The 14,727-nt window shown below is 39.5% G+C and overlaps 1 protein-coding gene across 5 annotated transcripts in view; it reads left to right on the top strand.

Moving 5' to 3' along the window:
* Positions 1-14,727, top strand: part of SH3GL2 (SH3 domain containing GRB2 like 2, endophilin A1) — a 392,098-nt gene that overhangs the window by 215,535 nt on the left and 161,836 nt on the right. For all 5 annotated transcript variants that reach the window (XR_014056489.1, XR_014056490.1, XM_081499191.1 and 2 more), the window contains exon 2: positions 8,772-8,840. Coding sequence is in view for 3 of the 5 variants with exons in the window: in XM_081499166.1 (XP_081355292.1) it covers positions 8,772-8,840 (69 nt within the window). In the remaining 2 variants the exon portion in view is untranslated. The remainder of the gene's footprint in view (positions 1-8,771; positions 8,841-14,727) is intronic.

Raw genomic sequence — 14,727 nt, 5'->3', positions numbered from 1 at the left:
TGGTGTTCAGTTGCTCAGTCGTGTCCAACTCTTTGCAACCCCATGGACTGCAGCATACCAGGTTTCCCAATCCTTCACTATCTCCTGGAGTTTACTCAAACTCATGTCGATTCAGTTGGTGATGACATCTAACCATCTCATCATCCTCTGTCACCCCCTTCTCCTCCTGCCCTCAATCTTTCCCAGCATCAGGGTCTTTTCCAATAAGTTGGCTCTTTGCATCAGGTGGCCAAAGTATTGGAGCATCAGCTTTAGCATCAGTCTTTCCAAAGGATATTCAGGGTTGATTTCCTTTAGGATTGACTGGTTTGATCTCCTTGCAGTTCAAGGGACTCTCAAAAGTCTTCTCCAGTACCTCATTTTGAAAGCATTAATTCTTCAGTGCCCAGCCTTCTTTATGGTCCTACTCTCACATCTGTACACAACTACTGGATAAACCATAGCTTTGACTATATGGACCTTTGTTGGCAAAGTGATCTCTCTGCTTTTTAATACTCTGCATAGGTTTGTCATAGCTTTTCTTCTAAGGAGCAAGTATCTTTTAATTGCATGGCTGCAGTCACCGTCTGCAGTGATTTTGGAGCCCAAGAAAATAATATCAGTCACTGGTTTCATTGTTTTCCCATATATTTGCCATGAAGTCATTGGACTGGATGCTGTGATCTTAGTTTTTTGAATACTGAGTTGTAAGCCAGCTTATTCACTCTCCTCTTTCACCTTCATCAAGAGGCTCTTTTGTTCCTTTTCACTTTCTGCCACTAGGGTGGTGTCATCTGTGTCTTTCTCCTGACAGTCTTGATTCCAGCTTTTGTTTCATCCAGCCTGGCATTTTGCATGGTGTACTCTGCATAGAAGTTAAATAAGCAGGGTGACAATATACAGCCTTGACGTACTCCTTTCCCAACTTTGAGCCAGTCAGTTATTCCATGTCCGGTTCTAACTATTGCTTCTAGACTTGCATACAGGTTTCTCAGGAGGCAGGTAAGGTGATCAGGTAATCCACACAGTCAAAAGCTTTAGCATAATCAATGAAGCAGAAGTAGATGTTTTTCTGGAATTCTCTGATCCAAGGGATGTTGGCAATTTGATCTCTGGTTCCTTGCCTTTTCTAAATCCAGCTTGTACATGTGGAAGTTCTCAGTTCATATGCTTTTGAAACCTGGTGTTGGTTTAGTCACTAAGTCATCTCTGACTTTTGTGACCCCATGGACTGTAGCTTGCCAGGCTCCTCTGTTCATGGGATTCTCCAAGCAAGAATACTGGAGTGGGTCACCATTTCCTTCTCCAGGGTATCTTTCCCACCCAGGAATTGAACCCAGGTCTCCTGCATCGCAGGCAGATTCTTTACCGACTGAGCTACAAGCTTGAAGGATTTTGACCATTACCTTGCTAGCGTGGGTACTGTAGCCTAGCTTAATTGATTCATCAAATTAACCATACTAGAAGTAGACATCAAATTTTAAATTGAAAGACACCTTAGAACTCTCCTGGTTATCTCACCACACCCTACCTCAATTCGTGGATGAGGAAACAGAGGCTCAGAGAAGTTTGTAGTTTCAGTTTACAAAAAAGTAAAGAGCTTCCCAACAGTTGCTCTTAACAATGGAAGACCTAGGGCTACTTTCCTTTGCCTTATCAGCTGAGTCATAGGGCTTTAGGTTTTAGGCCATTCATTAGAGGGTACTGAAATCCCAAATGAATTACTGGTATTTTTTTTTTTCTTTCTAAGTTCTGCTTTTTTCTCAAGGGATTTTTATAACTGAGCTTTAAATAGAATTAAAAAAATAGTATATGACATAATTCTAGCCCTAAGTCTTGGAGTCTATTTTTAGCAGACACTGTCTTTTTGCATTTTGCTCAGTTTTGGTGGCTTATTGCTGTAGACTATGAAAATGCATGATTTTTTTCCTATTGCCAGGGATGGAAAACTTTATGGATATACTTTCAAATTCTGTGAATCCCCCTTACTAAATTACCCCTTATCTGATGAGGAACTAGATTCTTTGGATGAATGAAAAATAGAGAAGTGGTTATTGGTTTTTATTATGTACATTTTATGTACTTAATTTTCTTTTTTTTTTTTCTTCTCTAGAAGACAGAAATAGGATCACTTGTAATGCAGCTGTAGGTGATAGTATAAACTGTCTTTCCAGGAAGGGGCTGAAATTTGCATAATATGCCTATTATAAATACTACCATTTCCCTTTGAGGTGTGTGTGTAAGTAATTAGCCACATAGTGTATGGGAAGTTCTCAATTTGGTGCAACACAGCTTAGAAACTTATTACTCTTAACCCAAGTGAATCACACCAGAAGCTTAGAACATCATGCAAATCAGTTTCTGCATTTTCTATATAGTATTTGACAAAAAGCAAGATAGGCTGAAAGTTGGGAAAAGGGCCAAGTGCTTAGTTCTCCTAACTCATTCTAAAGTTTTTGGCTCCAGATATTCAAAGAAAATCATTCCTATTCTGTTGAATTCTTGGGGCAGGGGGTATAACTATGAGAGGAACCCATCGACCAAAAAAAGATGCACAACGTTGCAGTTAAGTTTTATATGGGGCAAAAATGAGGACTGCAGCCCAGGAGACAGCACCTGAGATAGCTCTGATAAACTGCTCCAGACAGTGAGGGAAGGTCAATATATGTGATCTGGTGAAGGGGGTGTTCATTGCAATTAAGCACTTTACAAGAGGTTTTCTGTTACTCCTGAGGAGCTGATGTCAACATAAAAGGATTTAGTGCTTTTCTAGATATGAGGAAATACAAGGATTGGGATCATGCAATCAGTTCCTGAAAATATCTATCTTAAGACCTGTTCTACCGGTTTCACTGAAGCACAGAGTGACTCATTCTCTACCCTGAACTCCCTTCAGGTGTGTCAAAGGTCAGTGGCTGCAGCAGCACGGGATTCAATCCCTATGGAGACAGATGGCAAATGCCCTTGGCAAGCACCAGTTTTTAGAGGACAAACCTTTTTGTTTTTCTTCAATACAGTGAGAAATAGAATTAGTGCAGTTAGTTCAATTAACTTAGTTTAGACAGATGAAAATGCCTTTCCTCATTTTCAAGAAAATATGAAATTTCTAATTGAGAAAAATAATATCTAGTTTTTGAAATTCACTTTCAAAACATCATGGCATTTAAGCATTCCAATTTAATGACAGCTGAGAAAAACTAGTGTGAAACCTGTATCCTATAAAGTATTTCCATCTTCCCTTTCATACATGGCAACACCACCATCTGGAAAAGCTAGATCTACTTGTATTTAGCCAAATACCAAGATAATATTGCTGTGATTTTGATTTTTCTGTTTCCTTCTGAATATTAGGTATGCTGTCAAGTATTATCACTTTAATTTTAGTACCTAACTAATGAATAATAATTAAAGAACTTTCATAGAGTCAGAGTATGGGCTTCTTTTATTTGACTTCCCTGGTGGTTCAGAGGGTAAAGCGTCTGCCTGAAATGCGGGAGACCAGGGTTCGATCCCTGGGTAGGGAAGATCCCCTGGAGAAGGAAATGGCAACTCACTCCAGTATTCTTGCCTGAAGAATCCCATAGATGGAGGAACCTGGTAGGCTACAGTCCAGGGGGTCCCAAAGAGTTGGACAAGACTGAGCCACTTCACTTTCACTTTCTTTCTTTCATAGGTGACGTTTTTCTATAAATATTGGGAAAGCAGTATTTTGAGCTTGCTATATTTTTACTTATAGTCGACAGAAAAAAAAGTTATGACATTTTACAAGGGACATAAAACTCCCAGAAATGAGATAAAGAACCAGTGCTCACTCATAATTAAGGGTCCTCCTTTGATTTATTTTGCTCTTAGAATAATTCATTGAGACACATTTTTGTTTCAGCTGATGATTTTCTGCTGTGCAGTGTGTTAGGTACTGCAAAGGTTTTCAGACAAAGATGCATGTGATATGATTCCCATCTTTGAATTTTATAATCAGATAAGCAAAAGTTCTCAGCAGTTTTATTCATGAGGTAGCTAGTTCCAGGGAGTCCATCAGATGGTGTGTTTCATTAAGAGTGCAGTGGAAATCTAGTAACTTCCATCTAGGGTGGGCATTCAAGATGAAGATGGAGAAGGTGAAAGTTGGATTAGCATCTTAGGTAGTTGGCAGGATTTGAAAATTAGAAAAGAGAAATAACATAGGTCTAGGTACAAGGCAAAAGGAATTAACACAGTGTATTTGGTGACTGGTAAGAAAATCTGGCTTTGTATAATGAATAATGAGACAAAGCTAAACAAAAATATGGACATCAGACAGTAAATAACTTTGCAGGTATGTGGAGTATGTATGAATTTGGTATTAAGTCTATTGAATTTCACTGATGATGTGATTTTCAAGGAGACTTTTATAAAAGGCAGTTGGAGATAAGGTAGTTGGATATTCAGTGTTTGACAGAAGTGTAATATAAGGAAGTATCAGAGCTGCAGCTAGAGGGTGGAGTGTCTTTTACCTAGAGGTGACAATTCATGCAGGGGAGGATGAGTCATTGTTGGAGAGCGTGCAGCATCCTCATCCTTTGGGCTGAGAACAGTGGTCATTTATTTAAGCTGCCTTCTGCTGCTGGTTCCCTTATTTTTCTTATTTGGCATATAGAAAAAATAGCATGAGGCAACAAGACTGCAGACTCAAAATTAAGACTTTTAATTTAAACTGTGAGTTGATTATATTATTTATTTTCTTTCTTTGAAGAGTTGTGCCTTTTGGAAAACCATCCCTGGGTGAAATGATCAGTCCAAACTGCCTTACTTTATGCTTCCTTTCAGTCTTTTTAACATTAACATTTACAAAATTGCACTGCAGTTCAGCCTGCAAATCTTTACTGGGTATATTTTGTGATGAATATAATGAAGAATAAAATAGAGGAAGATGAGATTTTTTTGGTTTGGTTGGAATATATATGGAGAGTGTAATAGAAAATAAGATTGGAAGCACAAGTTCTCAGTGTTGTGCTAGGTGAGTACACTGGAAGATTTTGAACAGGAGAGTTGTTTTTAGATGGTACAGGTGGGCATATTGACTCATGTATACTGTTTTGTTTGATTCAAATAACTTTTAAGTTTCTCAAAAAGTGAGTATACTAGCTAAAGTATACCAAACAACGTCGGAAGATATTCAATAATATGAAATCTTGGTTTTAGGAACCACCTCACTGGAATATAGTAGAGCAAAACTATTCTTAAATAAATGGTACGAGGTAAGGAAAACAAGAGCCATATTAGTGTCTCAGTGGTAAAGATGCTGCCTGCAATATAGGATACCCAGGTCTGATCCCTGGATTGGGAATATCACCCAAAGAAAGAAATTGCAACCCACTCCAGTATTTTTGTCTGGGAAATCCCATGGTCAGAGGAAGCTGGTGGGCTATAGTCCATGGGGTCGCAAGAGTCAGACATGACTTAGTGACTAAACCACCACCAAGGAAAACAAAACTCATTGTTGGCCAGCTGAACTCAGGGATCCTGTCTTCCTCACCTGACTCACATACACAAAAGCAATAGAAGTTTCAGTAATGTTATTTAAAAGACAGGAGGAGAAAATATTTGGCATACTCCTAAGGAATGAGAAGATGGTTATTCAGCACACTGTTTAATTCAGTGCCTTAGTATATTTAGATCCTTTGTGACTTGGAGAAAAAAATAGCCCAGAGAACAATGTAGATGTCATTTTGAATATTCTTTCTTTTGCCATGAATCAAATCAGATAAGAAATTTATATCAACCAAACAATCAGACAAAGACCAGTATCTGTTAGCCTCATTCAATATATTTGGTGAACAGTTTCTCTTAGAGCAGTTCAAATGTCAGCTTTTGTGGAGAATAGAATCATATTTTCTCTTTCTTCCTTCCTCTCTGTCCCCCTCCCCTCCCTTTCTCTCTCTCCTCATCCCTCTCTCTCCCCACCATCTCTCTCTCTCTCTCTCACACACACACACACACACACACACACACACACACAGAGTACTTAAGCCACATAGTTAAAGTCAATGGACTGATGAGTTGTGCTTTGTGTGAGTTACTAGGACTAGTTCTGAATTACTAACGGCCAGTGTGATCCCATTTGGTATTCCTATAATATAGTGAGCCACTCTGGTGCTAACCTATATATAAAAAAGGAGAAAATTAAAATTACTTTCAGTTGAGCAATATGGGTTGAAAGTATAATACAAGCTCTTGTGGTTTTGATGAAGGTCCTATTTTATTGCTTAGATATGGCAAAAATGTGATTAACCAAGGTTACCAGGATTTTCTAATGTTACTATAAATGGAGACATTTTTCAGCTACTTGGTTTTTGTGACAATTTTGCAAATGAAAATTAAACATCTCTTTCATGGATCATGAGAGGAATATATCTATAATGATTCTCTTTAACCAAAGTGGGGCCTTGGGCCTGACATTGCAGGCAGTCAGGTAGAACTGAGACAGTTGAGTTGGGAGTATGAGGCTTATATTTCTTTATTGCATAGGAATTCAACAAGATTATAGAGTTTCCTGGCCCAAATTTAACAGATAACCACATACATCAAGAATAAGACACAAGAGGGGCTAAGTATGAGCTGAAATTGCCATCACTAAGCAAAGTGAAAGGGAGGGAATCAGTGTAAAAATCAGAGTAAAATTTGTTTGCTGATAAGGAAAATTTGATAATAACAACTTTTAAGTTCCCTTCGATTCCTAATTTTCTGTGACTTAAACTTGAATATGCAGATTAAGTTATTGACACTTGGAATTCCACTAGGAGGTTCTAAACTGATTTCTAAGACCTTTCCATCTCTCTCTGGCTTGGTAACATCTTTAAGAAAGTAGGCAAAAACTGACTGCTGTGCCAGATCAGTTGATACAGACTTTCATTTGGTTGATAGTGACGCAACACAAAGCCTAGATCTGGGCTGCTGCTGCTGCTGTTGCTAAGCTGCTTCGGTTGTGTCCGACTCTGTGCGACCCCATAGACGGCAGCTGATCTGTGCAGACTGTTGAAATAATTGATAGCCACCATCACTTAGGAAACAAGTTAAGTGAGAGAGCTGATGTCGAGGACTGAGGGTTGAAATGGTGAATTGAACTCTGGCCATCTGGCCATTTGGATCCAAAGAACTTTAGGCAGAAATGGCCAGCACCATGGACAGCTCTTCAGTGCTGTGGCGTGAATGCAAAGCCACCTAGGGTTTACTTGGGGAAATTGCCTTAAAGGTAATTTTTTTTTTTTTTAATTTATGCAAGCCTCATAAAAAAGTTTGTTTATGCAAATCTCAGTTTTCTGAAAATTGTTAGATTCTTCTTAAGGTATTAAAAAAAGTTAAATAAACTGATAGAAAAGACCAGGATTTTTAAGCAGACCAGGGAAGCCCAGCAGATACAGTTTATCGGTGAGAGAAGGGAACTAGGGTATATTGCCTGTCTTACAGGTTCAGACAGGAGTTTTTATATTTTATACCATTTAATTTGCATAACAACACTGTGTGCCATGGCAGTCCATGCCATGACCTTTCATCACAGCATATTCCTTCTGTTACTGCTGCTGAGGTGAAATCTGGGCCAGAGAGGTGAAAGAATTCAGACTCTTGATTTTCCCAAGAGTGATCTCTTCTAAAGCTCTTCCTTGTGGCAGAACACAGGAGTTAAAAGGGGGAATGTAAGCACTACACCTCAGCACCCAGTAAGGGGATATAAGAGCTTCCAAGGCAAGAAAGTGGAGCCATGTATCCCAGGGCCCTTTTAAAGGAAGGTAAACCAAGCTTACTTGGATGACCCAGTTGTTACTAAGGTTGCTGCAGGTCTGACCATGGTGGGGATCTTCTGCAAAGACCCTCAACACAGTAGCTATTAAAGGAAATGAAAACTTATACTTCAATATGTGTATGTGATAACTTTATGTAGCACAGTGACATCTTAGTAAAAAGCATCTAACTATCTTTACAGTTATTTTAAGAGGAATGACATTCTGGTGTCATTAGCATTTAATATTTCCTGTTTTTAATGAAAGTAAAATATTTTTCTTGTGATTCCTTTGTAATTTTTATTAGACTTAATTTGATTTTATTTCAAAACAGAATAGAATATCTAATTTTTTAATGAGCATGAATTCTACAAGTAGAAAATGTACATTTGCATATGTAAACTGATGAATATAGAATGTATGATAATGGGAATTGACTGGGTAGCAAAGAAATACTCTCAACATCTTTATACACAATTTGTCTTATGTATATAAGGATATGGACAGCTACAGAGAGATTTATAAGATAACTATTTAAGTCCTTTTATCTGAAGATCAGTTAGGCTGGTATTTTTCATACCAGTTTGATAGATGCTGTGATTATCTGTTCAACAGCCCATTGAAGAATAGGTTGAAGATGCAGTAATTTTCTACCTAGGTAGTATTTTAGATCCATTATCAGAGGGAAATGATTATTGTATGATGCTATTGTCCCTTGGAACTTTCAAAAGGAAAATGTTAGTGATTCGATAGTTGTATGATGATTTATATAATAGAAATAGCACTAGAGTTGAAATCAGAAGACAGAGCTTTGAATTCTTGCTTCAGTATCTACCAGATGCATGGATTTTTGTAAATTATCCATATCCTCTGATTCACAGTTGCCTCCTGTGAAAATGAGACTGCCTACCTATGTCAGAGAATAGTTGTGATGTTATATTAGATGATATTTGTCAAAGCACTTAAAACTTGTGACACATTTTTAAAAGAAAATTTATTTATAATAATTCCCTCTTTTTTGGTTATTTTCTACAGAAAGTGAGTGAGAAGGTTGGAGGAGCTGAAGGAACCAAGCTAGATGATGACTTCAAAGAGATGGAGAGGGTGAGTCTTCATCACTTAGAGTTCCCTTGACATAAAATCTCCCAGCATACTAAGTGGAGAAGGGAGAAAGGAAAGGGGAAGCTGTTCTCCACTGGTACCTGAGGATGCAAAAGTTACTCTTAAAAGTACTCTCTTTTTAATGTATATTGTAAAACAGAAAATGTAAAGTGCTTTTTTTTTTTTTTTTTTTTTTTACTATCCTGAGAACAAAGACTCCATGAAGGTGAAATGTCATAATGGATTTTATCATCACTTTTCCAAATAGGGACAATATGGAGCTGGTGCTTGAACTGGACTGGGCTGGTACGAAAAGAAGAAAAGGTGGGGAATGATGTATCAGATGTTTTGGGGAGAGTTTGAGTCACTCTCTAGCTTTCGAGAACTTCCCTGAGGGGACTGTGCCAGCAAGAGTCAGCAGGTGCAGTGAATGTAGTTGTGAGCCTGTCTGCTCTTGGCCTGAGTTCCACCTACAGTGCTTGTTACACAAGTCAGGGTATTGCTCTGGGCCTCTGTATTCTCATAAATGTAAAAGGAGAATACAAGTTCATTCTTCAGAGATTTATCAAGGATTAAAAATGGTATAAATCATGTAACATTCTTCCTTAAAAGAGCAGATTCTCAACAAGTGAGAGTGGAGGTGGTGAACAAAATACGCCTTTTCATTTTTCTTGTGACAGATGCCATATTTTCCCTTTTGCTTTTCTTTCATTTTGAGACTTATCATTGAAAGAGATACATAGGCTTATGATGGAGAATGAGTATTACATAGTGCAATTAATCATTTTAGATGTTAAATTGTGAATGAGTAAAGGATCTGGGAGTCCAAACCGTGTACTTGAACAGAGAGAATGTCAAAAGCCCATGATACCCAGAAACCACATTTTTTACTTAGTCTGTATGAGTTCCAGTGGGCTACTCAGTTTTGCTATTAATATTTTTGCTTTCTGCATGAAGGATCAAGCAGAAAATTCCTAGATGCTTTCTGCCCTGTCTTTTTCAGCTTTTGTTCTGAAGAGTTCATTGATGAACAAAGCAAAGTTTTGTTTTGTACCTCCTTTGAGGCAGGCTTGTGGGATACATCAGTAAACAGGACAGATAAGGTTCCTGACTGAATTAAATTCATAATCTAGTGGGGAAAACAGACTTTAGACAATTACTGTCCAGTGTGGCAAGGGTAACGAAATGTGGCACTAGAGAAGCTTGGAACAGAGGATACTCACCCACATAGGGTGGTCAGGGAAGACTTTCCTGATACTTAAGTGAGCATATAAAAAATAAGCAAGAATAAGCAGAGTCTAATGTGTTTCATGGGGTCGCAAAGAGTCGGACACGACTGAGCAACTGAACTGAACTGAACTGAAGGAAACATCAAGCAAGAGAGGACCAGACACACTGGAGTTCCTGAAGGAAAGATGAGCTGCCCAGAGACCGGAGTCTTGTGAAATAGACTGTTCAGTGTTTATCTAGCTGGTATTTCTGGCCAAGTTTTTGATAGAATAAAGGACCCTCACTGATAGAATAAGGACCCTCACTGATAGGAGATTTAATATGAGAGTCTTGAGTCCCAACCTGGAAAGCCAGCCTCTTACACTGAATGCCTGACAGCCACTTGCTTCGGTTGAACTGAAGTCCTCATTGGTCTCTATTTCTCGTCTCTAGATGGTTTGAAATACTACCTGACCTTCAGCCAAAGCCAGTAGCCACTGCTGTTCATAGTTTTTGAAACAGAATTCTACCCATCCTTCTTTGACAGCATCTGGGGCTCTAGAATCTGACACAGCTGCTCAGAATACTTGGCTTTGACTCCTCCTTCCCCGTTTGAATTGGAGTTCCATACCCATCTTCATGAGCAGCCCCATGGGTCTGTTAATTTGCACCAATCTTGTCTACACCCAGTCTTCCTTCATCCCCTTATCCTTTGATGTCTCCCTCCCCCCACCCCCACCGGAGGGAAAGTATAATATGCCACTCAGTCAGAGCCCTGTCATTAATGACAGGTTAGGCAGGAATTATATTTAGGAATTTAGGACTAAGGAATCAGAATTGGAGTCCTGCTTTCAGCCTCTGCCAGGACATAAGGTAATAAGTTCAGTAGCCCACTGCCAAAGCTGAGACTACCTTTCTGTTTCTTAAAGATGAGACTAAAAAGAAGAAATTTGGAGAATAAACTCTATAACTGAATGACTAATTAAGGCTTTGAATCCACACCAATCTTGCAAAGTAATCAAAATAAGAGAACATCTTACAAATATTCTACTTCAGACAAAGACCCACAGATGTCCCTCTGAGTCTGAAAAAGGAGAGTTAGTTGCTCAGCTGTGACCAACTCTTTGCAACCCCATGGACTGTAACCCACCAGGCTCCTCTGTCCATGGAATTTTCCAGGCAGGGATATTGGAGTGGGTTGCCATTTCCTTCTCCAGGGGATCTTCCCAACCCAGGGATTGAACCCAGATCTCCTGCATTGCAGCCAGATTCTTTACTGTCTGAGCCACCAGGTAACACTTATTTCTCCTATTTCCTAGAAAATAATGAGTTTCTGAAGTTTTTATTTCAAAATCTAAATATTCCTAAAATGAAGTTTTGTTGATTGAAGAACACAGCTGTGGTTTTGTATTTGGACTTGTAACTAGGTAAATTGAGAGATTTAGATTTCGGTGAGATGTGGAAATTATTTAATTCCACGTTATTCCACTTATCCTTTGCCTTATCTGTGGTTCTGTGCCAAGTTTTGCACTCTCCACTCATGTTAAAATTCACATTAAAGGTAGAGACTTATGTGGTAATTGGAAAACACATGCTGTAGGTTTAGACTCTCAAACTGTGCCTCTTGGTAATGTGTTTATTACTCACAGAAAGATTTTAACTCAGTGTTCCCAAGCCTGCAGAAGAATCACCTCTCCATAGTTGGGTTTCTGATCATCAAGCATTTAGAATAGAGATCCTTTGTTCAGCTGTATTCTCAGAGGTGCAATTAGACAACAAAATGAGATAGATTAGAGGTTTGCATCAAGCAAGACTACTGGGAGAGAGAAGTGGGTATTCCTAGAGATTGTTCTCCCAGCAATCCCACTGCTGGGCATACACAATGAGGAAACCAGAATTGAAAGAGACTCGTGCACCCCAATGTTCATCGCAGCACTGTTTACAATAGCCAGGACATGGAAGCAACCTAGATGACCATCAGCAGACGAATGGATAAGGAAGCTGTGGTACATATACACAATGGAATATTACTCAGCCATTAAAAAGAATGCATTTGAATCAGTTCTAATGAGGTGGGTGAAACTGGAGCCTATTATACAGAGTGAAGTAAGTCAGAAAGAAAAACACCAATACAATATAATAATGCATATATATGGAATTTAGAAAAATGGGAATAATGACCCCATATGCAAGACAGCAAAAGAGACACAGATGTATAGAACAGTCTTTTGGACTCTGTGGGAGAAGATGAGGGTGGGATGATTTGGGAGAATAGCATTGAAACATGTATATTATCATATGTGAACTAGATCACCAGTCCAGGTTCGATGCATGAGACAGGGTGCTCAGGGCTGGTGCACTGGGATGACCCTGAGGGATGGGATGAGGAGGGAGGTGGGAGGGGGGTTCAGGATGGGGAACACATGTATACCCATGGCTGATTCATGTCAATGTATGGCAAAAACCACTATAATATTGTAAAGTAATTTGCCTCCAATTAAAATAAATTGATTAATTAAAAAAAAAAAGACACCCTGACCACTCTCCTGCTGAGACGCAGTAAAATTACCTGTGCACCTCTTAGCCCTGTAGCCTTCCCCTTGAGGAGCTGATTGGGTGGAATCCTTCCATTGTATTGTCTCTGCAGGAACCCTGCTATCACCATTTCTGTCCTCTTCGTAGTTGCCTCACATGGAATTGTTTCTTTGTTAGTTTTCAGTAGTATCTGCTGCTTACAAGCTTCCTCAAACATTGTGTGGATTCCTCAAAAATCCATTGTCTGGATTTTTTTCTTTGAAAAGCTTCAGATTTTTTGGCAAGAGTGTTGTAGGAAGGGGAATGCCTTCCAGGGCCCAAGAGTGGGCTCTTGTCTAACACTCGGAAATGAATTGTCTGAGGAGACATACAAGCTGACAAAGCAAGAGATTTTATTGGGAAGGGGTGCCCGGGCAGAGAGAAGCAGGGTTAGGGAACCCAGCAGAACTGCTCTGCCACGTGGTTTTCAATCTTAGGTTTTATGGTGATGAGGTTAGCTTTCAGATTATCTTTTGCCAATCATTCTGACTCAGGGTCCTTCCTGGCGATGCCTGCATTGCTCAGCCAAGATGGATGCCAGCGAGAAGGATTCTGGGAGGTGGTAGGACCACCTTTTGCTCTTTTCCAAATTCTTCTGGTTGGTGGTGGCTTGTTAGATCTGTGTTGCTTACAGAGGACCTCCTGTCGTAAAATACCTCATGCAAATGTTTACTGGCCAGGGTGGGCAGTTTCAGTCAATATGCTTCCCCTAACAATAGGAAGTACTGGAATTGAAGGGACCTCTGGTTTCCTCACAGATTTACATCAGTTGCTGCAGTGATTCTGTGTGTGTGTGATTATGTTCATTAATTCGCGTGAAATATCTATAAATGCTTCCATGTGACAGGCATCCTGCTGGACACCAGGAATACAAAGATGATTAAGGTACAGTTCCTGCCTTCAAGGAGCTTTCAGTTTTGATAGAAGAAATAGGCACCGAGATGAGTGTCTTGCAAGACATGGTGCTTGGTGTTTTGGGAAGTATTTTCATGGGAGACCTAACTCAGACTGGGTAGATCAGTGGAACATTTCTAGAGGAGAGGGCACCTGAGATAAATTCCGAAATATTCTCTTGTTTCTGTGTACATGAGTTATGTAGAAGTCCAAGCCAAGGAATACAGTGTCTCCTTTTGCAGCCTGAAAAGTATCATAGGAAATTCCTGCTGTTGAAACTGAGAGTTAACTTAGGCAGGTTGATAAGGAGTCCAAGCCTAAGGTCCCTTTCAGAAGGAGGTGAACATCCTTTCTTTTTCACATTCTTTTGCCTTGAACACATAGGCTTCTTAGCCAGCAGTATCTCTTGCTCAAGGACATGCTTTTTTGAGCACAGAATGTATGTTATGGGAGAAGGTCTGGGTAAAACTTCCACAGCCTTGAACTCTGGGATAACCTGTTCCTTCTGGCTAATCTTGTGCCAATGTCATCCCAGAATGTATGTTATGGGAAAGGGTATGGGCAAAATTTTCACAGCCTTGAGGTATTTTTTTCTATTCTTAGCAGCTAGCAGAAAAGTATATAACGTTCTGGTTAAACTAGCAAGGCAGGTACTCTCCTACCCACTTCTGATGTCTATGTCAGAAGCTTTTTCTGTCACTTTCACTTTAAATAAAAATCTACACAAAGCTCTGAGTGACTGAGACTGTCTTTGGTCCCGGAGTTAAATCTTCTCCTTTGGAGATCACAAATCTGGCAGCACCATTCACCGTAAGCCATCATCTTTGGGGCTTATCCAGGATCCCAAGACAAGGTATAGCTATCACTATCATCTTGGGGGCTCATTCGGGATCCCAAGACAAAGTATAGCTATCATCTTGGGGCTAAGCTAAAGATATCTTCTTGGGGGCTCATCTGAGATCCCAAGACAAGGTATCAGGATAGCTTATCACTATCATCTTGGGGGCTTGTCTGGGATCCCAAGTCAAAGTGTAGCTACCATCTTAGGGGCTAAGATAAAGCTATCAAAACCAGGAGTCCTCAAGATGAAAGCATTGCTATAGACCATTTTAACGACAATGGAATTATCTGAAGGGGCAGCCTCAAGTTTTTTTAAACTTTTTATTTTATATTGGCGTGCATGCTCAGTCACTTCAGTCATGTCTGACTCTGT

This window comes from Giraffa tippelskirchi, chromosome 1 (assembly GCF_054371585.1).
Source record: "Giraffa tippelskirchi isolate mGirTip1 chromosome 1, T2T-mGirTip1v1.2.pri, whole genome shotgun sequence".
Classification (NCBI taxonomy): Eukaryota; Metazoa; Chordata; class Mammalia; order Artiodactyla; family Giraffidae; genus Giraffa; species Giraffa tippelskirchi.
This window is presented reverse-complemented; position numbering and strand designations above follow the sequence as displayed.